The 26,294-nt window shown below is 43.2% G+C and overlaps 1 protein-coding gene across 1 annotated transcript in view; it reads left to right on the top strand.

Moving 5' to 3' along the window:
- Nucleotides 1-26,294, top strand: part of CDH23 (cadherin related 23) — a 398,468-nt gene that overhangs the window by 254,498 nt on the left and 117,676 nt on the right. Inside the window, exons 19-27 of the mRNA XM_079976255.1 lie at nt 100-216; nt 3,164-3,276; nt 8,325-8,432; nt 14,556-14,745; nt 15,182-15,327; nt 16,102-16,321; nt 18,250-18,402; nt 22,276-22,389; nt 25,392-25,540. Coding sequence (XP_079832381.1) covers nt 100-216; nt 3,164-3,276; nt 8,325-8,432; nt 14,556-14,745; nt 15,182-15,327; nt 16,102-16,321; nt 18,250-18,402; nt 22,276-22,389; nt 25,392-25,540 — 1,310 coding nt within the window. The remainder of the gene's footprint in view (nt 1-99; nt 217-3,163; nt 3,277-8,324; nt 8,433-14,555; nt 14,746-15,181; nt 15,328-16,101; nt 16,322-18,249; nt 18,403-22,275; nt 22,390-25,391; nt 25,541-26,294) is intronic.

The raw sequence follows: 26,294 nt of genomic DNA, 5'->3' as shown, positions 1-26,294 counted from the left end.
ATCAGATTAATTTCAAACTAGTCTAATTTGGCTGATGAATCAAGCGAGTGGTGTGCCTGAAAAATGAGAATCCCCATCACCTTATTATTTTTCTCCAAGGAGCAACAGTGCTGTTTCTAAACGCCACTGATTTGGATCGGTCAAGAGAATATGGCCAGGAGTCCATTATCTACTCACTGGAAGGGTCTTCTCATTTTCGAATCAATGCTCGCTCAGGTAAGCACAACCACAATATTCTTTTTCCTTCCATGCTTAGTCCATCATGTCTTTGCAATTGTTATCTTTATTCTCTTCTGTCTCTTCTACTCTCCCTCATTTTTGCCATGCTGCCCAATCACAAAAGAAACAAACTAAGTCTTTTGAGTGTCAAAATAATGACTCTTCAGCACATTATAATTCCCATACAGTGTAATCATAAGGCTATTTTTGTGACATTCTTCAAGGTGGGTGTGCAAATTTCCCATAACCCAAATCTACACATACTCTACAAATCAAGGCAGATTGCCTTAAGGTATGGAAAACTACACCAGGATAAGGCAGTCTCATCAGTGCTGTTCTCAGGGTCTCCCTAGTTTTCATACTGAAAATTTAAAAGATTCTAATTAGGGATGGTGGGGGTTTTTCAGATTTTTTTTTCTTCAGAGAGAGGGATTTTTAGATTCTTTTATTCATTCACCTAGAAAAAGAAAAAGAAATTCTCAAACTATTCCCCATCATTTTTTGTCATTCCTCCACCCACAATGCCAAGGAACGGCCCCTGGTCCAGGGCCCTGTGGAGGATGTAAAATGAAGACCAGACTGCCAAGACACTTGATGCTGAGACTTGTAGGGGGGAAAGAAAAGAGCTGTGCTATTGCCACTGCTGATGGTGAAACTTTTGGAGAATTTATTCTCCCCTGGAGAATTGCAACGTGTTTCCCCCAATTTCTCTTACCACAAATACAGTGCAGAACTTTGAGATGCTACTTCCACTCAAAGCACTGTATTTTTCGCTCCATAAGACACACCTGACCATAAGATGCACCTAGTTTTTAGAGGGGGAATGCAAGGAAAAAAATATACTTTAAAGGGAGCGCTGAGCAGAGCCTGTATGCATCCCAGGCTCTGCTCAGCGCTCCCTTTCACGAGCCATGTGGAGCGTGTGTGCTGCACTTGCAGGCTTTTCCCCTAGGAGGGAGAAGGGCAGCCTGTCAGTGATGGGCTGCCCTTCTCCTTCCTCGGGGAAAAGCCCTCTAGAGCCACACACACGCTCCGCGCTACTCTTTAAAGGGAGCGTGGCTCTTGGGGGCTTTTCTGGGAGGTGGGGGAAGGGACAGAGGGGCTAAGCCAGAAGCTTCTGGGTTAGCCGCACAGCCTGCATTCGCTCCATAAGACGCACACACATTTCCCCTTACTTTTTAGGAGGGAAAAAGTGCGTCTTATAGAGAGAAAAATACGGTATGCACGAGCCACAAGATTCAGTTGGGACCTGGAATTGGCACTTCAGAAAACAGCCCACTTTGATTCAAAGTGTTTTATAGCCTGTGCAGTTTGCCCTGAGGTCCAGCCAAGTTGGCTTTGTTCCCCATTTACAACTGGGAAATAATAATAATAATAATAATAATAATAATAATAATGGCTATAGTTTTATTTCCTTTTGACCAGGGATGGGGAACATTTTTCAGCCTGAGTGTCACATTCCCTTCTAAGGATCTCATTTACTGATCGGGCCACTACAGGTTCTCCTATCTTCAGTGGTAAAGCAGGTTCTGGGCCTTTTCGGAGGGGGTACCATATAAGTTTTAGGTGCAAGATAAAGTAACACATTCTGAAGTTTTAATCTGCTGGGGTTTTAGAGATACAATACTTAATGTTCTTTGTTTGTTTTAAAACAAACATGTTCATGTAGAGTTATTCAGACTGAATATTGATATTGTGTTTGCTTATCATTTTATCATCCCTGCCTCAAAACATCCCTTGATGAGGCAGGATATTATTATTATTATTATTATTATTATTATTATTATTACTTTTGCTATTTCCATTCTAGATCGCTGGATAGCGATGTTTTAGCCCAAGTACACAAAGTTCATCATAGGTCACATTTTCCTAATTTCCAAGTAATTTGGAAAAAAGCTTAGCAAGGTTTTTGTTACGAAAGCAAGTTCAGCCATGATGACCCTCCTTGTTGAAATATTCTGTAGGGAGATAGATGCATTCAGAAGGGAGGAGAAATGAAGAAATGTTATATTTCAGTTCTGTGGTTTAGGAACAGAAGAACTTTTCTGTAGAAGTATCCTCACTGAAATTAGCTGAAACTGCTCTGTGAAGGTGTGCCTAATTGGATGTAACTTTGTGGGCAAAGTAGAGCAATCCATCACTGAGACACACTATTTTTTTATTTAAAAAATCCCCCACTGATTAATTTTTTCCCCCAGTCTACAGATTAATGGATATCACAGGAACTTGGGCGGCAAATGTATTTTAGTAAAACCTTTGACCTCTTGCAGTTCTGTAATCTAGATTAGTTTTTAACCCCATCTCTGATATATCTGCTGTGAGAAGCACCCTACAATCGAAGAGAACTGAAATGCACAATTGTAGAAGCTGAATTCTAGGGGTGGGGTGCTGGGACTATGGAAGGGCTGGCGAATAGATTATCCCATCTGGTTTAGCGCAGACATTTTTGGTCCATTTCAGCAAAATGGCTGTAAATGAAAGTCCAATTAGAGGAAAGTCCTGCAGCATCAGATAATTAAAGAAGAAGTAAATCAGATAATTAAAGTAGGAGGTAGAGGTCCAGTTTCCAGGTATCACTAAAGCTCTGCCAAAGGCATACATTTGAAGGAAACCCCTTCAAAAAAAGGGGGGAAGAATCATGGGATGACCAACTTGGATGGCCTCTGAATGTCTGATAATGGGAATCATAAGTGTGTAGAGTTCTATTACCCTCCATGTCCTGCTTGTGTAGCCTTCCTGTAGGTATCTGGTTGGCCCCTGTGCAACCAGGAGCAGACGGGCTTTTCTTCTGATCCCACAGGGCTCTTCCTATGTCCCTAGGTGCTTTTCTCTGTGACCTATAACAAAGAAAACTCTTTCCTGTCTCCTGTATGTTGCTGAACCACAAACATTCGACCTACGAGCTCTCCCTTCTCCTTTCACCTTCCTCTCTTGCCTTCTGCAGGGGAAATCACCACAACTTCTCTGCTGGACCGGGAAGCTAAATCTGAATACATACTCATTGTGCGAGCAGTAGATGGTGGTGTGGGTCACAACCAGAAAACAGGCATTGCCACTGTGAGTTGAAATTATTCATTTCCCCTGCCGTGATGTGTGTTGTGTTGTTGTTGTTGTTTTAAAATCATGATGCACATTGCTGGGCTGCAGCGCCCATCATCCCTGACTACAGTGGTACCTCTGGTTACAGATGTTTCAGGTTACGCATTTTTGGGTTGCGCACTGCGCCGAACCTGGAAGTACTGGAGCTGGTTACTTCTGGGTTTCGGCACTTGTGCATGCGCAGAAGTGCTAAATTGCGCTTCGCGCATGCGCAGAAACGCCGAATCGCAACCCACACATACGCATACATGGTGCTGCAGGTTACGAATGCTGCGGGTTGCGAACGTGCCTCCCACATGGATCATGTTCGCAACCCGAGGTTCCACTGTATTGGCCAGACTGTTTGGGATGGATGGAAGTTGGTACCCAGTATCATTTGGAAGAACAATCAGCTCTTTTCAACTCTGTGAAGCAGCACGTTAACTGGGTTCCTTCTTGCCCAATACCACCCAAGCCTACATAAGGAAACTGAAATGATCCCTCACCCGCCTGCCTCCAGTCCCAGTTTTATTTAAATACCTTGCAAGGAAAGGGGCCTCTTTGGCTGTGAAGGGTTGTCCTCAAGGAGTGATTTATCTTGGATTGTTAAAAAGAGACTGAAGGCAACAGGGAGAGAAAGATGCTGCTACCAGCAGTCATCTTGCCTCAGCCTCCAGGAGGCAATCAATATGCACCCAAGCAAGGCCACTGCTCTGCAGAGCCAAGCTAGCATGCTCAACATGGCAGCCAAAGCCTGCCTTTCCCAAAATGAATGTGTGCATAGGAGTGGAGAGGGCGAAAACATGATTAAGAACAGAAGCAGAACTATTTTGTTATTGCTGGGAAGGAAAGCAAGAGACACAGCACAGAACGCACATGCAGACATGGTCCTTTCCTGAAATATTTTCCCTCCCCCTTTATTAGCTGGTGTCCTTTGGCAATGTCCTTTCTTTTGTATCAGTATTGCTGCTTTCAAGCCTCCTCTCATTTGCTCTTGGTATTTGCTCTCTGTGCGTGTGTCTTGTCCTCTTTCTTTCTTTCTTTCTTTCTTTCTTCCCTTCTCGTTTTTAGTGTGTTATTTTCCCCATCCATTCACACGTTATTACAGAATGAGTAAGCTGGGTCCCTGCTGGCCAGATACTCTTCAAACAATCAGCCACTGCTCAGTCTACCAGGTGACTGCCCCAGGGCACCTAACTAATAGGAATTTCAAACACTTTAAATAATTTACCAGGGCGGTGAGAAACCAAGGCAACTGTCTTGATTGCATGTCTGAGCTTCTCTGGTGTGCTCCTGGCACTATACTCTCAGGGCACAAAATCCCATAAGTTGCTGCACCAAATTATCACTGCCCCCCCCCTTTCTCCCCTTTCAACTTTCTTATCAAAGCTTGCATTTTCAAAGGAATTAATTTTTTTGTTGGCTTTGCCAGATCTCCAGAAATAGCTTGGTGATATCATGCCTGTGTCTGTCTTGGAAATGTGTATAAGTGCTTTCCAGGTAGTATTTTTAAGCTATAGAAATGGCTTGATTGGGACTATTTCAGCAGGAATTTCCTGTCAAAGTCTCATCAGATGATCAGGGACTACTTTTTCAAAATGGATTTTCTCCCATTTAAAGCCTTCAGAGGGCTAGTTCACATATGCACGTTCAAAAGTCCTTATCCGTTTTTACTGCTGAGTTGTTTAGGAATATACCAAGAAAAAAGCACACCAAGAACTCAGGCCAATGTAAGTTTCAATAGTGGGAGTGGACCCTACAAAACGCATTCAGGCGGGCATTATCGACATGTGGGTTGAAAGATGATCGAGTGTGGAATTCTTCATCTCCCTGACATCGGATGGGAGGGCGTCCCACAGGGAAGGTGCCACGGCTGAGAAGGATGTTGAAGCAGCATTTTTAGAACTTCTGGTGATGTTCCTGCTTTGTGAAGTCTTTGCTCACATTCCTGTATAGGATCAGATGTATAGGAACAGTTAGAATTGTAGCTGATAAAATTAGTAACGCCACTCTGTTGTTTCACGGCACTGTCCACACCCAGGGGTGCAATTTAGGTAGGCTGGGCAGACAGTCTCCCTTGTGTACTGTATAATCATGCCAAAGCCCCCAATCCTTCTGTTTAGACACAAGTGACTATTTGTCTTTTGTTGACACTACTGCTAAAGTTATCTAGGTGTAAAAGAAAAAGGGAAAGATTGCAACAGATGTTCTTAGCATACATTGGGGGTTTTTTGTTTTGCTTTTTTTGCGAAATTGCACCCTTTGAAACTCATTGAATTCTTCTGCAACCCTGTATACACACACAGCTAAAATCTCCTGTGCCGAATCTTCCCAGTCTCAATGGTGCTGCTGTTCCTCAGTCACCAAGTGTTAACTGCAGGCATACAAAGGTAGCCTTTACTCTTCATGGACTGCTTGTGTGAGAACAGCCCACTTTGCACAGGCTAATAAACCAGACTAATAAACCAGTACTAGTGGCTCTCTGGGAATAGCACTGGTGGCATGTTTTTCTTCTTGATTATAATTTATTTTCAGTTTCTGCCCACGGTGATGAAATATACTGGACTCCATAGGAGATACACAATAACAGTGTAATTACCTCCTATTTGCCATGTTGACTGATTACCCCCTGAGCTAGCCTCTTAGCACTATTGAGAACATGAATATGAACATGATTGTAGAAATGCACACCTGTCTTACTGTTTCAGCTTGGAAGGAAAAAGCAACAGGAGCTTTTAACAGTGTGACCGTATACATGCCTACTCTGAAGTAAGCCCCAGGGAGTTCAGAAGGGCTTACTTCCAGGTAACTACAGAATTGCAGCCAAAGAACTGGATTCAACTAATGGAGTCCCACTAGCGGAAGCCCCGGTGCAAGGTCTTCCGCAATGGAGGTTTTTGCCTCCCTCTTCCCACGTGCCCCCTGCTCCCCCCCACCACCAGCTGGCTTCAGGAGGGTCAAGCAGACCCCCAGAATAGCATGCAGCAGGGAGGAGAGGGGAGATTGTTGCATCTAGCAAGCTGGAATGCTTGTACTGACAGAGCAACCTACTTAGTGCTATGCAGAATTCCTCCCTAAATATGTTCTTAAAATTCCAATTTATTATAGGTGCTAATTTAGCTGAAGGCTAAAGAGAGTGTAAGAACCTGAAGCTCAAACAGAAGATTTTTGGGAGTGAGTTTTTTCCAGCTGTTAACATTCTGGCATTGTCATAGGAGCAAAGAGCCTCACTAGGTTTAAAACAGACTTTGATACATTTATGAATGACGCTGCGTGGCTCCTTCTCTGGTCTTTTGGGTTCAAGGAGGATTCCCCTTTATCTCTCAGTTGAACGCCTCCCTGCCCTTTTCTTGTGCCCTCTAGCACTAAAGCTAGAGAAACTAGGTTGACTACCCATCTAAATTTATTTTGAGGTGATTTGATACATGAATTTCTCAGGACAAATATACAGAGATGGTGACAATGTGTGTGTGTGTTGTTGTTTTGTGTGGAGCCGCATTAGATTGCCCCCCCCCCCGGGCTAGAGTAAGGACCAGACACAAGTGTTTGTTAAAACAAGCCACCACAACTCCATTGATTACAGAGAAGTAAGCAGAATTGGCATGGCACAGGAGTCTTCAAGTACACCCTCCTTCTGAGGGAGTGGGTCACTGGGAGAGGGTCTTCTCATTTGTGGTGGCCTGTTTGTGGAATTGTTCCCCAAGGTAGGCTCACCTGGTATCTCAAATGATCTATTTTTATATTGTAAACCGCCCTGTGATCCTTGGATGAAGGGTGGTATAGCAGTATAAGAAATAATATTAATACAGTGGTATCTCGGGTTACAGACGCTTCAGGTTACAGACTCCGCTAACCCAGAAATAGTACCTAGGGTTAAGAACTTTGCTTCAGGATGAGAACAGAAATTGTGTGACGGTGGCGCAGCAGCAGCGGGAGGCCCCATTAGCTAAAGTTGTACCTCAGGTTAAGAACAGTTTCAGGTTAAGAACGGACCTCCAGAACGAATCAAGTTCATAACCTGAGATACTACTGTATCTTTTTTGTCTGCCAGTCAAAGCCTTTTTATTTTCCCAGGCTTTGGGTAGCTGATGTATTTCTACTTTGCTTGTTTTATTGATCCTTGATTTTACTCTGCTTTTTTAATCTGTTGCCTTGAACATTTTAATTGAAGACTATTATAAAACGATTTCAATCCATTAAATAAATAAACAAACCACAATGGTTTCATTTGGTACTGATAGATAGGATGGCCAAAAAGGAATGGTTTGCTGTGGACAGTCCATTTTTCAGAAGCTCCTCCATGTCAACTTGTACCTTTTGTGTTCCAGTTCTTGCCTTCTGCTAGTCTGATATGTAATGATCTGCTGCTTGGTGTTTGGCCATATAAACACTTCTGACAGGAGCTAACAACATTGATGCTAAACCACACTGCCAAAAAAAATTATAGTCATGTATATGAGATTTAAACCCAAGCCTCAGAAGTTCAGCCAAGGAATAGAAGTGACATGTGACTTTTAAAGTTAGCACTCCCTACTTTGTCCTGTATAATCCAGTAGCAGAGGAATTACTCAGCAAATTGTGAATAACCCAGACAACAATAATGGAAGTGGCTGGGGGGGGGGGAGATGACATTAGTCAGATTTGTTTATTTATTGTGACTCACACGCTTGTAGAGAGAGGGTTCCTGCCCTGCTGTCAAGCAGCCACAGCACAGAATTCTGAAAGCTTCCCTGGCGAGTAGAACCTCCTCTTCCAGAATAAGCATTGGCGTTGCTGAGTGAATCAAATGGGCCTCCAGAGGCAACATCTTGCTAAAAGCTGCATCGCGTGTGACAGGGGCATTAGGACAGACGTAAAGGAGAGTTTCTTTGTCAGACGTTGTCATCGTGTTTCCGTCTGGCATTCCTAACCTGTATGAAAACCGTGTTCTGAGGTTGCCGGTGCAGATACAGGAGCGATAAAAGGAAGCTGGCCAAAATGTGTGTTGCTTTATTAAAGGCTGTATTTACAACTGTAATTCTTTCCAGGTAAACATCACTTTACTGGACATTAATGATAACTACCCCGTGTGGAAGGATGAGCCATACTTCATTAACTTAGTAGAGATGACTCCTCCAGACTCGGATGTCACAACGGTATGTGCCGGTGGGGAGGGGGGAAACATACCCACAATTCTTTCTGTAGTTCAGAACCACCATTTTAATGTATTATATAGATGTGCAGATTTATTTATTTTTAAAGCAGGTATGAAATAAAAAGTAATTGGCACACATAGTCTGAAGGTGTGTTTGGCCCACTTTACCCAAAATAAATACTCATAAACACTGTTCTGATGTTGCATGGGGGCCCAGGGGGGCTTACAGAAGAAGGGATAAGCACACACAGACCAACAGAAGCAGTTCACCTGGAGGGGTGGAGCCAGAATGCTAACTTCTCAGCAGCTGTGTTGCTGCTGCTTACTGGGAGGGGGAGAGATCAGGGCTCTGCAGAGGCACCTGTGAAGCCAATCAGGCATTCCCACTGACTTCCTCATTACCACATCACTTCCCCTTCCGGTAAGCATCATTGCTTGTTCAGATATATTTGCTCAGAAGCAAGACTCCTTGAGACTCTCGGGTAAGTGTGCCTAACGCTGCAGCCTCATTCTCTTAACTTTGGATTTTGGAGGCTTGGTTGTGGTTGCTCACTGGTGGTGCAAACACATTTTGAATATGGGCAGAAGCATTCCCTCCCGTGAACACAAAGAGACAGTGCCTGTTAACAGGCTGTGAGAGTCCCTGCTTCCAGGACCTGATACTGGCTTCTTACACATCTTCCACAGCCTGATATTAGTGCAGTTCAGGTACAAATAAGTGTTAAAGCCAGTTTTCTATTCTGGCAATTAAAGTGCCGTGGCAACATAAGAAGTCGAATTTCCCTGGATAAAGGCCGGTCAGTAGATAGCCATTTTTAATTCTATGTTTCAGAATGTACTGATAGAATAGGGATAGAGATCATTAGATTAGGAGCTGATGGATTGTCCTTCATTAACCAATGAGAATGCATTGCTAGCTATCCCTCTTTTTATATTCGATTGTTGAGTCTTGCATTGCAAACAGGTTACATGGCCAGGCCAGAACTCCTGATAAAATAAAATAAAAGCAGTAAATCCCATATTCATTTTCACAGCTTTCCTTGCTTTTGAGTGGCATGCAGTGAAAATAAATTATTGAATGTTACTATTATCCATTAAGGGCGAAGGGGAATCAGCAAAAGGTGTGATAGAAACCAAGAATGGTCAGCTGGTGGTCTGCAGGTAACACCAGGCGCATACACAAAAAGATCAATGTAATTAGAAGAGAGAGATTAAAAGCATTGTTATTTATTAAATTTATATATCACCCTTCAACAAAGCCAGTTTACAAAGCATGCACTGAACAGAATACAGAAGTTGTCAGTTTATCACATAACTCTAAAATCCAACACCTGATTGCAGTGTTTGCACATTAACGTTTTGTCAGGGAACTGCTCATGATGTCCTCTGCACACCAGCCAACAGGGAGCCTTCTGTCATGCTGCATCACAGCATCTCTGGCCCCCATGGTCTGTGAGAGCTGCTGCTTGTGGGGCCTGATTCTGCCTGCCTTTACGCTGCTTAATAGAAGCAGACACAGCTAGCGTATCCATGCAGGGAGACCACTGCCTTATCCCCAATAATCCTAGGTGCTAGAGTAGGTTCTATTGAACCAAAACAAACTTTTTTTTTTCCTGAGTAGGCATGGTTAGGTTCTCACTAACTAGGCTGCAATCCTAGTTCAGGAATGCCTGCCTGCTTTTGAATTTGCTGCAGCAATTACAGTGGGAAATAAAGCACTATATCAAGGGCCATGTGCTTCCACCTGATTATGGAAGAGCAATGCTTCAGCAGCCCCAGAGGACACTATTGTGGAAAGGACCTTACAGCAAAGATTGGCCCATTCCTTAAGAGCTTCACTTATTTGGGTTTTTTTGGTTATTTAAAGCATTTTTGCCCTACTCTAAAAGAGTCCCCTACACACACACTTTCACCACACATACGCCCAAATGTACAAGGCTGGCAGACCCTAGTCTAAATTCGTCAGTCTGCGGTTTGTGAACAAATACTTGTCGGAAGGATTACGGCCCTTTATTTTTAACATAATGACCAATTCATCTTGCTGTAAAGACGTGTGGATTGCCAGTAACTGTTAGCAATGATTATTTATTTATTGCAATTAAAGGCGTAGCCTCTGTAAGGTTAGTGATTAAACAGTTTGCAATAAAGCAAAATTGCAAGCGAAATTAATCATGAACTGGCCATTTAACCCTCTTTTGCTTCATCTGCAGCCATTCCCAGTCCTTCAGTGGGGAGTTTGGGCATCAGAATTTCAACTGGAATACAAGAGCAGGCTTATAACCAGTAACAACGTAGGTCAGCAGATGGCATACACCTTCTTTAGTACAGTGGTTTTCAAACTTATCTTACAGTGGTACCTCGGTTTATGAACTTAATTCGTTCTGGAAGTCCATTCTTAAACCAAAGCGTTCTTAAACCAAGGCGTGCTTTCCCTACTGAGGCCTCCCGCCGCCTGTACCCTTCCACCGTTCGGCTTCCATACATCTTCTGAGGCAAAGTTCGCTAACCAGAACACCTACTTCCGGTTTTGTGGAGTTCGTACACCAAATAGTTTGTTAACCGAGGTACCGCTGTATAGGAAACCTCAGAATTTCTTGGAAACTTAACAGAGTTCCTTAATGGAAAGGGATATATGCTCCTTTCGTGATGGGAAATGGTAAAGTTCCAATATGTCTGGTTAATGCTAGCATGAACAAAGTGTGTCTCTTAAAGCATAGCACAGAATCCTATGTGACCCGCTAAGGTTCCGTGAAAGATGAGCAGGTAGTTTTTCTCAGCAGACAAGTCAATATATAGGAGGTTTCCTGAAGGGGGTAGAAAAAGAAAAGGTTAGTGGTATGTATTTAGTCATATGAAGACTGTAACAGTCGCTGCATTCCCCCCCCCCCCCATGCCCACCCCACGCTGGTATTTATTGGATTCTGAAGCACCAAGGCTACATAATTTATTCCACATCCAGTTCCTGTACCATGAACTCTGTTTCCTCTGCTATGGTTCTGGACCTTAATGTGATTTGGAAGGCATAAAATCATAGTCCTCACATTGCACTTGCAGTTCCCATCCTTTTGCAAACATGGCATAGTCATTCATATTGTGTGTGTGTGTGTGTGTGCATTAGGGTTGCCTCCGTGTGTTTTAAAGTAAAATTTTGGGCCAATTTCAACTTTCCCAGCCTTGCTTGCGACCTCCTTCAAGGACCTCTCTGAAAGGCATTGATTTAAAGCCTTTCAAATCCCTCTGGCAAAATAAAAGAGAAGGAGAGGGAGAATTATTCTCCATCACACTAGGAGAAAAATGACGGGCGTGAAACAGAAAATAAATGAGGGGAAAGCGGAGAGAATCCACAAAATCATCAAACAGGAAAGACTGTGTTTTTTTAAAAAAAACCACCATAATGAAACATTAATCTTCTGGGGGAGGAGGGGAAATAGCAAAGGTCTCTCGTCCAAGTTCGCTGTGTAGAAATTAACTCTCAGTTACCTTAACTGGCCTTTGAGCTCCCCCTCTCCCCCACATCCATGAACAAACTTCGCCCCCTGAGTGCCCCATCAGCCTTGACAGGGCTCCGACTCCTTGTACTTCTGTTTCTGTTAGGGAAAATGTGTTGGCAACTTAACACGAAGTAGCTTTAATGAAACATGAAATCCAATTGTGCATGTGCTGATCAAATACAATTTATTTCTATGTAATTAAAAAGTAATATAATGACTTCAAAATTCCAAATCTGGTTCTCATTTAGAACTCCTGCATCCAGTCAGTTTCCATTTCAAGATGTTCAATTACAGATTGATTCACTGAAGTAAATTCAGCCACCTTTTCCCCCCACCTTGAAGTAACCTTTCCAGTCTCCTTGTGGGAGACGCAATATTCTTTAAGTCGTATCTTTGTTCTTATTGCGTGTAATTTGTTGTTCATTCCTACTGTGGGGTGATGGTTAGTGTCAGACTGTGACCTGGGAGACCAGTGTTCGAATCCCTACTCAGCCATGAAGCTCACTGGGTGACCTTGGGCCAGTCACTGTCTCGGCCTAGTCTGCCATACACATGCCTTTGAGCTCCTTGGAGGAAAAGGTGGTAAATAAATATAAGTAATTTAAATAAAATAAAATAAAATATAAACAGTCATTTTTGACCAGGTACCTGTAGTCCTGAAGACGACTTATTTTTCTAAGTCATCTTCAGGGCTACAGGTACCTGGTAAAAAATGACTATATTTTATTTTCCACACCATCAAAATAAAAAGCATGCCACTTTAAAATAGGTCTAAATACTAAACAATAAAAACAAACAGGCCCAAGCCAGAACAGCAGCAGCAATGAAAACATTTGCAGTTTACTCGCCAGTGGGAAAACTTGCAGGAAAAAGGTGGTCTTCAGAGAATTATTCTTAGTGGATGACCGTAGTCAGGGAGTTTCACAAGAGAGGTGCCACTGCAAAGAAGACTCTGTCTAGTACAAAACAGAGCATGAAACAAAGGAGCCTCTGTGTATCTTAAAAGATGAAGAGGAACATGGAGAACGGCACTTCCAAAGATTCATGGGCTGTTTGTCACATTTAGGTGCATCTTCTGGTTTTGCAAATACTTCAGCATATATTCAGAAGTCTTTACAAATTAAGACATAGCGTATATGGTATGTATTTGCAGCCACTGTCCTGTATTCCCCTTTGGAGGTGATTTAAAAATAAAAGACAGTTTTATACAGTGCGATCCAAGTCAAATGGGAATCACATTGTGAGCATGAGATTGTGGGGCAGCCAGTCATTTCAGACTACATGAAGATTTTATTGAGGGCAAACAATGCAACTTCATTGCCCTCATTCTGAATTAAAGAGACAGTGCGAGTTAAGACTATGATAGAGAGTAGAGCAGGGACACGTTCACCATTCAGGGTTAGGGCAGTAAGAGGGTTTCATTTGTCGTTAATGATGTTCGCCAGTAGCCAAATCTGATTTGGTTCATAGTGATGTCACACAGAGCAGATGAAACCCTCTCATGGAACTCACCGTGAGTGGGGGAGCGAAGAAGGAATTTATTTATTTTTTTGTCAAGGCAACCGGGCTGATGAATTCCCTTTTCCACAGACACCTGCCTCTGAATAACACAATGAACTTTCTTTTGCATCCTTTCTAATCTCCCCCTTTCACCCAGTGGACATACACAGCTGGCAAACAGGAGTTGCATCTCAAGGAATAGAAAGACCTTTGCAGCACTCTGCCAGCAAACTGAAATGTTGCAAATATTTGCAAATTAATTGCAATATACAAATGAGCAGTGTCCTTTAGCAATTAGCATGGATTGTGCGGGGTTATACTAAAGTAACCATGATTGCAACTATGTTTGGATATGATAGTGTGCTTTGTTTTTTAGATCATAATTTTTTGTTTATTTTCAACTTCAATGTAACAATAACAAAGGAAGTAAACAAGGGAAGAGCCAATAGAAATCACAAGTTCACGTGAGCACAGATATTACATTTGAACGCAAGAGCAAAATGGAAAGAAAAACCCACTAGGCAAAAATAAAAGTAAATGCAGTGTTATGACAGGAGCCATGGGGATAATATCTGAGGATATGGTCTGTCCAAAAAGCAAAGTGATCATTTGGTGGGCAGCTAGTACATCCAGGTTGAGTTAGAAAGATTAGAAAAGGCAACAAAGCTGTGACAGGGTGTTTTGTAAAACCAAACAAAATTATTTTTTTAAAGGGAAGGACATGCAAAAAAAGCATTTTGAACATCTTTGATGAGATGTTTTAAACTCACCAAACTTCATGGCCTCCCAGCTTAACTGAAGTGCTGTAAGTGGAATGATCCTTTGCCAGGAAGGGGCAACAGAATTCTGATTCTCCTACCTTCAGTTATTCTGTTTTGCTTGGACATTTTTTCACTGGCACATCAGCCATGGTGACTGTTGCTGTACCATGAAAGAGCATCAGGACAGCTTCTTCAATGAGACTGTGTTGTGTACTTAAGTGACTGGAATCGGAGTCATGCTTTTATTCCGCATCTTTTCTGTTTCATGCTTCAGTTTAGAAGCCAGCTATACAGATGTATGAAAAAAATGAAAAAGGATTTATTTATTTTTGGTCTCTTATCAATATACCATCACTCTTTTGATCTCTGTAGGTGGTTGCTTTTGACCCAGACCTAGCAGAAAACGGTTCCCTCGTGTACAGCATTAGACCGCCAAATAAATTCTACAGTCTTAACAGCACCACAGGGAAGATTCGGACAACAGGGGTTGTCCTGGACAGAGAAAATCCAAACCCCCAGGAAGCTGAGCTCATGAGGAAGATTGTGGTCTCCGTCACTGATCGTATGCTTGCTTCAATTGTTCTGTGAATACTTTAGCGCTCCGTTAACTACCTGCTACACATTCTTACATACTAGCTGTCACATTCTTATATATTTGGTGCTCTTGATTAAAAAAAAAACCACATTCCTCTATAACTTTCCCCCATAATAGGTACATAGCAGGAGTAGCAACAATTATAGATTGCTTAAAGTTAAATAAATGCTAGCTTCTGCACTCTTACTTCTGCAATTTATTTTAACAGTTTTGTTATCGCTCTGACATTTCCCAAGTCTGATTTTTTATTTTTTCATTGAAAGTGAATTGCCAATTACTTGAAGAGGAATGAACAGGGGTTTCTTCTTGATATATAGAGGTTCGCTAAGACAAAATATTAGAAATTTTCTTTTTCAGTCTTTGGGGTGCTCGTGAGACTAGTTGTGATCTCTGATCTCTGCAGGTGGAAGACCCCCATTGCGAGCCACCAGCAGTGCCACAGTGTTTGTAAACCTGCTGGATCTCAATGACAACGACCCCGCTTTCCAGAATTTACCTTTTATCACTGAGATTCCTGAGGGACTTCCAGCAGGGTCATCCGTTTTCCAGGTGAATCGGCGTTACTTTTGATTTCAACCATATACTTGCTGAAAGGTGTTTCTTAAAAAACAACGAGAACAGCTGTTTGGGCTTCTGTTGCAGATGTAGTGATGAGTAGTAGTGCTACTTTCCTCACTGCAGTAAAACCAGTGCCCCAGAATGTTTTAAGGGAGCAAATACCTCATACATTTTCTCACTGATGATCACACCTGACTTCTATCTACATTCTGTACTACTTGTTGAAATAAGCCAAGAGGAAGTTGAGAAAGTTAAACCACACAGAGGAACTGATAGACTGAAAGCCCCTCGTGACATCAGATCATTAGTTCACTCGCTTTTCTTTACAGCTGAATGTGAGTTTGGCAGCCTTAGTCCGTCTCTCTCAGCGTAGTCTGTTCAAGAAAAAGGTGAACACATTCAAGGGACTAGCAGTGCTGGTTCTTTCGCTGCTCTGCATGTGATCTGAACTGTATTGCTTTGTCCTTAAGCACAAAAAAAGGAGTTCCCATTAGTTCCAGTGGGACATCTTTTTGCAGTGCAAATTGCAGGCACAATGGGGCTGATCCCATCTCAGGAACAATTTTGGTAACAACTTTGTTTTATTTTTAATGAACCAGGTAGCACTAGGTAGCCCCACACTTGAGTTAAGGCCATGTGTAAATTTGGCCCTGAGCCCATGGGAAGTGATAATGTGATTCTGTTGGGATCTTCTTGGTTTCACCTTTATGAGAGGGGGGAAACTCATCAGAACGTTGTGCTTCACTTTTTTGCTTTCTGTCTCAGGTGGTAGCCATTGACCTTGATGAAGGCTTGAATGGTCAAGTGACATACCGTATGCAGGTGGGCATGCCTAGGATGGACTTTGTCATCGACAGCAGCAGTGGTCTTATCAACTCCACAGCTGTTCTAGACAGGGAAAGGATTGCCGAGTACTACCTCAGGGTAGTCGCAAGTGATGCAGGAGTGCCGTCCAAGAGTTCTACCAGCACTCTCACGGTCAGAGGTGACTGAAGAACTGAAACACTCTGGATGCTGTCTCACTGTTACTGCTGTGTCATTCTTTTTTTAATAATAATAATAATAATAATAATAATAATAATAATAATAATAATGTATTTAGTGCAAGTGGTTGTCTGTATTTCAAATGGGATTTCTCACCTTGTCTAATACCTTCAGATAATTTTCTGTGCTTAGGTCGAGTCAAACTAGGGCTTAAATCCGTGGTTCCCAACGTGGGGCACATGCCCCACAATGGGGCAATTTGATTTTTTGGGAGGAGGGGCCAATTCAAGAATGAGTTCAGCCAAGTTAATGGCTTGTTAGGCTTCCTCCGCGTGAATAGGAGTTCACTTTTTGAATAATAAGAATTATATGGCACAGGGGGAGGCATCAGGATTTTAGAGATGATTAGATGAGGCATGGCCAAAAAAAGGCTGGGAACCACTGGATTAAATGCTCAAGGATTGCCCAGCACAAAAGCTGGGAAAATGCTCACCCAAAACAGCCGAGGGAGAGGAGGAGAAATGCGTAACTTGACTAGTGAGTAAAATTTAAAAGTTCCACCTTGTTGAAGATGCAAATTTTGATGCATACAACCCCACCCCAAAAAAGACTCAGGCAAGGAGGTTTGAAAATCTCGCCCGGTCCTGCTGTTGCAGTTCCAGAATTTTTCCACAACAATTTTTTAACTGCCAAGAATGCTGCTGTCGCTCTTTAGGAGCCCTTCCTCCAACATTGTGAGGGCCAGGGCAAAGGTGGGCAAGCTTTGGTTTGATTTTGTGCGGGTGGCAAGGAGGGGTAAAAGGAGAGGGGCTGTCCAAAAGAGAAAGAGAGATTTTAAAAAGAAAGAATGGAGGTGGCAGAAAGAGAGAGGGAAGGTGTGCCTTCACCCACTTCCCATGCTGTGCAAAGAGAACATGAGAAACCCTGGATAATGTGAGAGGAACTCATGCTCTCGCTGTTCCCTGTGCTATCAACCCTCGTGGGAAAGAGCATCAGTATGGGTTCCTGGAGCTTTTCGCGATGAGCAGGTGGGCTGCAGCTCCCATTCTGCTGAAGCAATGCAAGAACCCACCCTTTTTGTTTGTGTTGGCCATTCTCATGGTTGTAGTGATGATAACAAAGAAAGTCGGGTAAGATCCAAAAGGGTTTGGAGGGCACTCTTTATTGGACCAACACGGCCACTCCAATGAAATGTTTAACCTGTTACTATTAGTTCATGTTTAAAATACTTTTTAAAATAAATGATAATAATTTATTTTAGGTTTGACCCCAAGTCATTTATAGCTAGTTTTTAAGGAGTTTTTAAATACAATCTATTATGCACTTTGGAAAGAGTTTCTGTTTGGTTATTCCAGATACTTTTCTGCTATACCATGATAGAAGAAAGTCTCCACAACTTTAACTTCAGGTGTCTAGGAATAGAACGCATTTGTATGTTTTGAAATGTTATGAACTTACCTCAGAATTGAAGAATATCAGTGACAAAAATGTTTATGATTCTTAACTATTTGTAACTCTGGAACTCCCACAGTCCATTTCACCACTGCCTGTTTGCCCTTTCTCCTACTTCCTTGATTGGGCTTTTTTAGGGTGTAGCTGATGTGGCATAGTTCTGATCCCTAACTGAACTTCTATGGCAGTCCCTAAGATGGCGCAATGGGTCTGGGCACCTGGCTGTTAACCAGAAGGTTGGTGGTTCAAGCCCACCCAGAGACTTCCTGAATTTCAGGAAGGTTGGACTTTTTCAGGGTGTAAACCCTTGGGGGTTCCTTCCAACTCTACAATTAATATTATTGTAATATGCATAGAAACAACGGGATAAGCAAACACGTGGCTTCTTACAGTGGCTGATGCTCCATCTTTTAGCCGTGCAAGGTATGGCTTTGAAGCATGGCTCAGAGTCGACCTTGATCAAATTCTCTCTTGTAGTTTTAGATGTGAATGATGAGAACCCCACCTTCTTCCCAGCTGTCTACAACGTATCGCTTCCTGAAAACGTACCTCGTGATTTCAAAGTGGTCCGCCTCAACTGCACCGACGCTGATGTGGGTCTCAATGCCGAGCTCAGTTATTTCATCACAGGTATCAAGTCTTTCTGGTGTACTTCAGAAGTAGAAGCCATGTAGTTCGGAGGGGGCAGAGGACACGGGTCAATCTTTATTGCTGTGTCCTCCTTTTTCTTCCTTTCAGATTTTAGCCTCTCCTAGGGTTGGCACTGTGGTCTAAACCACTGAGCCTTGGGCTTGCTGATCAGAAGGTCGGCGGTTTGAATCCCGCAACTGGGTGAGCTCCTGTTGCTCGGTCCCAGCTCCTGCCAACATAGCAGTTCGAAAGCACACCAAAAAGTGCAAGTAGATAAATAGGTATCACTCCGATGGGAAGGTAAATGGTGTTTCTGTGCACTGCTCTGGTTTCGCCAGAAGCGGCTTAGTCAGGCTGGCCACATGACCCGGAAAAACTGTCTGCGGACAAATGCTGGCTCCCTCGGCCTGTAAAGCAAGATGAATGCTGCAACCCCAGAGTCATTCGCGACTGGACTTAAATGTCAGGGGACCCTTTACCTAGGGTTGGCATTCATCCGGAATTTCCCAGACATTGCCAGGATTTGGCCGTTGGAAACAGTGCCCGGGCAAAAATTGCTGAAATGTCTGGGGAAATCTGGAAGTGTAGGTTTTGGTGAATTTCCTTAAAAATAGCTCAAAAACTTGCAACCCTAGCTTCTCCTAGCCCCAAAGCTCAGGGTGGGTAACATTGAAAAGGCATAAAATCCTATTAGCACAGAACAAAAATAAGCCAACTCTTGGTTTATTAAAGGTTTGGCCTCTCTCCCCTTAACTCCATGCAAAGGAAACCACGACATAATTCTGCTCCTCCATCTGTCACCAAGTAGTGCCCTTTCTCCTCTCCCTTCTCTTCCATACTTATTTGGGAGTGGTTCATAGCTGTTTCAAACCACCCCCACTTCTCTAGCTTGATTGCTGGGGAAGCATCTCTTCCTTGGTCTGTAACCAGCCTCCTTCCCCCCCCCCTTGGGAATCGGTTGTGGCACCGTGGTGCAGAGTATTGGTGCAAAGCAGTGTGGGGAAATTCATGTAAATGAAGACAGCCAAGGGGGCTTTTCATCCTGCTGTTAGGTTTGCAACGGCTAATTTGCATGGGGATTTGCATATGTTTCCCTATGACGCTTTGCAAATGATAGCAGAACTGTTTTGGGTTGTTTGCTCCTGAGAATTATCTATGCTTCATCAGACTGAAAGAGTCATCAGCTGCCTTATGTCTGCAGAATGTGGATATGACAATTTGAGAAAGGCATTGTCGCCGAACTCATTTGCAGTGCTTGCCGAAGTGCAGCCCGGTAGGCCATATTCTGATGTAGACAATGGCGTGAAAATAGGTCTTCACCTTCTTTGTAAGGAGCTACTTCCATATAGCAGATAAGTTCTGGGTATGTCCGCATGATTCTTTTGGAATTTTTATACGATTCCTCCTTCAGAATAGGTCAGCCACGTGTAGTAGACTATCATTTCAAGTCCAGAAATAGGGTGGTCAACATTTGAGATACCGCTTCCTAAACAGGGCCATCTACATAATTGAATTTTTTGGGCCCTTGGCTGCAATGCCATCAAATATGGCGCACGATGCAGCCAGTGTCCCTGTGCACAACCTGTAGTAGTTATGTTTTTGAGTGGTAAGCAATAAGGGACAGCCTGCCTCTCTAAATGAAAGTTTCCTAAACCATGTTTTTGACAGTTGGGATAAGCAAAAACAAGCTGTGCGGCATCTGAGCTGCTGTATGAAAGCAGCGCTTCCTGGAAGACTTCGGCCATTCTGTCTGTGGATTAATTCTTGCTAACAACAATGCGCAGGAAGCATTACAAACATGCAACATAATCTAGCCAAGTTGAGCCTCACTGACGTCAGCGGAAAATATTTATGTATAATAGTAATAATAATGATCATTTATTCCTTATACCGCATCCATCTGGCTGGGTTCCCTCAGCTACTCTGGGCGGTTCCCAACAGAATATTAAAAACACTATAAAACCATTTAAAAACTTCCCTAAACATCCATGGCATATGTATGTTGTGTGTGATTCTGACTAGCTCAGTTTGTGAACCACCAACCTGTTACATACACATGTATGGTCTGCTATGTGATTGACAATATGTTATTCCCCCACCCTTTCACACCCACCTGTGTTTTACACATAGACTTTTGTTTGTTTATACTGTAGTGGCCAGTTTATACTGTAGTGGTCAAAAATAAAATAAAAAAGAACTTGACCGACCCCCCCTTTTTAAAGTTTTTTGCAAGAAGCAAAAGTAGGTGATTAATTGACCTGTGACGAACTGTCATACATGGCTGATGGGGAATTTCAGCTTGCTGTGTCACAAGCTGGGCAGGCCTGCGATCTCACTTTAATTGAAATCAGTGGGACCTAAAAGTATGCGCACCTTACAATCCCACTGAAACCAAGCAGGTATGAAAGTCCTGGCTCAGATCTTACCAAAAACAAATAAGTTTTCTTTATTGGGTGCCATTGCCCCCCTGCTTGGATTATTGGACCTAGAGTGGCATTCCACAAGCACATATTATTTCCGAAAGCTCTAAAACTTGTCCATTTTCGCCCTCTGCTGTTCAGAGTCCCCAATGACACTCTATATCTTTATTGTACCATTATCGGTTAATGTACAGTATTACATTATAGCGGGGGGGGGCGGGGGCAGCGAATCAAGAATCAATATGTTTAACGTAGATTGAAAGAAAGCATTGCACAATTATCAAGCCATGCAACCTTGGAAAGCCTTTAAAGCAATAAAGCCACCGTGATTCAACAGAAAATTAAAACAAGTGAGGCTGAGATGGAGTCCTTGAAATCTCTAATTTGGGCCAGCACTGGCAATATGGCTTGCATTTTGCTATTCCATGTAAATTTTGAGCACTCTTAGAAATGCTTTTGGGAAACACACTATTCACACTGAATCCTTAAATGGCCTTAAATTTCTGTGAAGCGCTTAGGAGACAATCCTGCAGCAAGATCTACCAGGATAAGCACCTTAGGACGCAGCAGATCTCTGGATTACCAGACTGATTACCAACTGGGGCAGGGGGGGCGGGACTTAGGCTGTGAAACATTACTTTAAAAGCTTGTTGCTGCTGAACTCGGTATGGATCTATTGTAACTTTACTCTGACTTAATTTACACTGGCTTTCTTTATGCCAGTTTATTGTGCCAAGGATTGTTCCCATAGTCAAGTCTCCCATAATCCTGTCCCACAGGGACATAGGTGGTTTTGTGTCTTCTGTGTAAGTAATAGGAGATGTTTCTGCATTATAAGTGGAAACCAGTTTCAGACCTATTTAGCTGTTGGAGGTCTACCCAGGAACTATGGGAACTGTAGCACTATAAAGAGCCTAGATATGGCTGACTAAACTGCAGTTCTCAGGCCATGATAGTCAAAAATTGCACAAAACAAGTTTATATTTGTGTATATAACAACTAAAGCATGTAAACCGTAATTGGAGTGTGTGTTCTCATTTTTCTTGAATTTTTGAATCCATTTTTCATTCCAGAACGTTGATCATGAGTCCCTTAGGAATGATGTTGTTAACCTTTTTGTGTATTGATGTACCGCAGTCAGAACTAAAACTGTAAAAAATTCTTGTAGTGAAAGACATACTCAGGGCAAAAAGACTGACTGAGGTGGATAAATCATTTCAAAAGCATTATCTTTCACATCTTGTGTACAGAGTGATTGACATGTAGCGTTTGTAGGTGGTCATGCACATAAATGTATGCATGTTCATTGAAGAAGAGCATGTGCTTTCTGAAGATCTTAGTTCCACATTTCATATTCCTAAATACAAGTGTGTGGTTTTTTAAAAAATATGTGCCCTCATTCTTCTTTGAATTCCTTCTTCTTCTTCTTCTTTCCTTTCCCTCATTTTTATAGGTGGGAACCAGGATGGAAAGTTCAGTGTCGGTTTTAGGGATGGAGTAGTTCGAACAGTCGTCAGCCTGGATAGAGAAACCATCCCATACTATACGCTTATCCTGGAGGCCATTGGTAAGGATTCCTTTTGTTTCTGTTATCTGAGCAACTGATGTGTCTCTTCCAGACTGCCTCATTTGGAGTGCAGTGGAGAGGAAACAGTTTGCAAAGGATTCGTACAAATTAATGGTGCAATCTTCTGTTGCCATTTCTGAAGTTTCCCTTCCAATTCCATGAGCAAATCTCCATCAACGTATGAAGCGAGATGGTTTTGTTAACCACCTCCAGTTAATCCTGGGCCTTCCACACACCTTTCTCTCATGTTCTGTAAAGAAGCCCCTTTGTAGCTTTATATGAGAGGGAAATTCTGTGTCTGATTAACTTGCTAATGATAATATTCCCCGGCGTACTGTGTAGTGAAATGCAGCCAGTCGCTACATACTTGGGTTGAATGTAGATTAATGAAGACAACTAGCACAATCAATGGGATTTAAGTGCTCAACAATGTCTACTATTGATCACAAAGATTTTTTTCCATGTAGTGCAAATTTATGAAAGACTTGATGTTATTTGAAATGGAATATAATTGGTAGGATTAAACATCTTTGTGGTATTAATAATTCTGCAGTTTCATACTGATGCTTCACTCAAGTTAATAAACATCTTTCATAGGCTTTTCAAGAAAGCTGAAGTAAAAAAAATCTTAGTGAATTTGACATACATTAGAATCAAAGCAAAATAGATATATCTGATGCAGGTGTTAAACAGATAAACCTATACATTGTGTGTGCAATTTACAGTAAATCATATTTTAAATGCACACTAACTATGATGGAGCCATATGTGTATATTTATTTTCAACAGCTAGTAGCACCATCCTCTGGCACCCTTATAAGTTTTACTCTCTCTGTGATAATATTTCTTTGGCAGTGCAACAGGAAGATACCCTTGTTGGCCTTGTAGGTCTGGAATCTGGAACTGGGGAGACAGATGTTAGTCCCAGTCCCACATGAGAGTCCCTAGTTTCAGAACCTAGTCAGGCTTGACTCTTACAGACCTTTCAGAGTCTAGGAAGAAGAGAGCACCCAGAGAAAGTTCAGAAGAAGATGACCAAAATGATCAAGGATCTGAAACAGCTACCTCTATGAGAAAAAGTTACATTTAGAGCTTTTTTAGTTTTTAAAAAATGGTGAATAATTGGGGGGAGCAGGACATGATAGAGGTATATAAAATTATGTTGGGTAGAGAGAAAGGGTTTAAAGAGAATGTCAGAAAAATTAGGGCAAACGAAAGGGTGTGTACTTCTTCACACAGCTGCAATTTGCTACAAGGCAATGTAATAATGGCCACCAATTTAAATGGCTTTAATAGGGAGTTAGATGAATTCATGAGGTTAAAGCTAGCCATGGCTCTGGTATACCTCTGAAAAACTGCTGTGCATCTCCATACTGGTTGCTGAGAATCACAAGTGGGGCAGGTTGTACTTACGTCCTGCTTGTGGGCTTCCTATAAATGTATTGGTTGGCCACAGTGAGACCAGTGGGCCTTTGGCCTGATACAGGGGGAGATTAGGTGGGCCTTTGGCCTGATACAGGGGGAGCTGCTCTTACCTTCTTACCTGGAACTGATAGAGTTTAAGGTGCCCCCCAGAAATTTGGACTCAGATGGAATGTGTGGAATGATTTGAGAATGACCGCTCCCACATCAAATGGGGGTGCCCTTTGCGTGGTCGCACACACACACCCGGATCCCAGTGGGACTCCTGGTAGTTCGGGCTGGCTTCATCCTCCCCAGGCTGGATACCTGGAGGTCTCCGCCTACCTCAGCCAACTGCCCAATTCCGCCTGGGGAGGCGTTGCCAGGGGATTGGCCAGGTAAGGGGAGGGACCGTCCTGCCCACACAACAGAAGGTGAATCTTACCTGCGAAGCGACAGTCGGCTCCAGAGCTTTTCCCACCCTCCCCTCCCTCAGTTAAGTCATATTTTGCAGGTTAACCTCTTCTCCACAGGTAAGCAGGCGCTTCTATGTCAGGGTCAACGCTGAAGGGCCGGAAAGGAATTTTCCTGCATTGGCAGGTTTTGCCTTTCCCGTAGCTAAACGTCACAACTTTGGCGGTTTCAGACCTTGGATGGAATCCTTTAGTCTATCTTCCTAAATGGGGGGGGGGCATGAAGCGGTGACCCATGCCCCCATTGCAGTGGTGATACCAGGGTTCCCCGTTAAAGGGGTCTTGAGGGGAGCCATTGGCCATACGCCGAGAGGTTGTCATTGTTCTCCCCTCCAACGGTGGCAAAACGGGGGGGGGGGCTCTCTGCTTGAACATATGTTCTCCAGAGCCAGCCCAATCCCCACACATTCTGGATAACCCTGAAGTCTCCCAGATCCCCTGCTGGGGACTGGGAAGGATAAACGCCCAATGCCTGAGCCAAGGTCTCCCTACATCTGAAACTTAATAAAGTTGTGGCCAATTTAACCCCATAGCACGTTGTCTTGAGTCATTATTCCACTCGGGGGTCGCCTGGGGTTGGGGGGACTCCTCCTGTCCACCAAGGAAAAGGAGGAAGTACCAGGGACGCAGGTGGCACTGTGGGTTAAAGCCTCAGCGCCTAGGGCTTGCCGATTGAAAGGTCGGCGGTTCGAATCCCTGCGGCGGGGTGCGCTCCCGCTGCTTGGTCCCAGCGCCTGCCAACCTAGCAGTTCGAAAGCACCTCCGGGTGCAAGTAGATAAATAGGGACCGCTTACCAGTGGGAAGGTAAACGGCATTTCCGTGTGCGGCTCTGGCTCTGGCTCTGGCTCTGGCTCTGGCCAGAGCAGCGATGTCACGCTGGCCACGTGACCCGGAAGTGTCTCCGGACAGCGCTGGCCCCTGGCCTCTTAAGTGAGATGGGCGCACAACCCCAGAGTCTGTCAAGACTGGCCCGTACGGGCAGGGGTACCTTTACCTTTACCTTTTTACCTGGGTTGCTTGCCCTTGCTTGCTTCTGGATTTGTTTGCATTCAGTCAACGCTCAGGTCAGTAGACCTGCCTTTTTCCTAAACATTGGGAGATTAAGTTGGACCACTTTTTTCTCACAGATAACGGTCCAACAGGCAAACGGAGGACTGGGACAGCTACTGTATATGTCACTGTGCTGGATGTGAATGACAACCGGCCAATCTTCCTTCAAAGCAGCTACGAAGCCACTGTTCCTGAAGACATCCCTGACTACAGCAGTATCGTACAGGCATGTAACTAAACTGTTTGTTCTCGTTTAAGATCTGGTGGGGGCAATGGAAGAAGAGAAGCTATAAGCCTGCCTGCTCTCTTTCTCTCTTCATCCTAGCTGTTACCTGGTGTCACAGTAACGTGATACTAAGGTTAGGCCATACCCCGTACCAAGGTTTTACTCCTTTATGTGCTTTGCTGAATTTAGCAGTCACTTCCTCTGTTGTTGGAAAGTCTAAGAACAGGAAGCAGGGCAATTCATAAACAAGTGAGCAGCATCAAGAAGATCAGGAGACTTTGAGTAACAGATTTAATAACACCATTTCAAGAATAAAGAGGGGGAGCGAGAGGGTGGGGGGAGTCAGGCTCAAGGGAACACAATTCATTAGCTGGGCAGTGGAAGTAACTGTGCTGCAACATGGTAACCACAAAATTATTTCTTCTTAATGTGATAATGGAACACATCACTGGAGCTGCTGTACTGATCCAGGGAATGGTTTAAGCATAAGACGGCTGCTAAACAGAGCTACTTTCAGTGAGGCACTGGCTGAGCCTTCTAGGGGCCTTTCTTGACAAAATAGGTATGCTTTGCTAGTGTACAAAACAGCTTTAAATAATAAATTGGGATAGAAGAATTTGGAGTCTCGTTTTGCTGCTTTTGTATCCCTCTTTGAAGCTAGCCCTTCATGGGATGAATGGCAGGAGAGCTGGTAAATGAATGAATGCATTCACATCATGCCTTGTGGCATTCCCAGATTTTCTTCAAAACCAAA

This window comes from Podarcis cretensis (genome assembly GCF_951804945.1).
Source record: "Podarcis cretensis genome assembly, chromosome: 5".
Classification (NCBI taxonomy): domain Eukaryota; kingdom Metazoa; phylum Chordata; class Lepidosauria; order Squamata; family Lacertidae; genus Podarcis; species Podarcis cretensis.
This window is presented reverse-complemented; position numbering and strand designations above follow the sequence as displayed.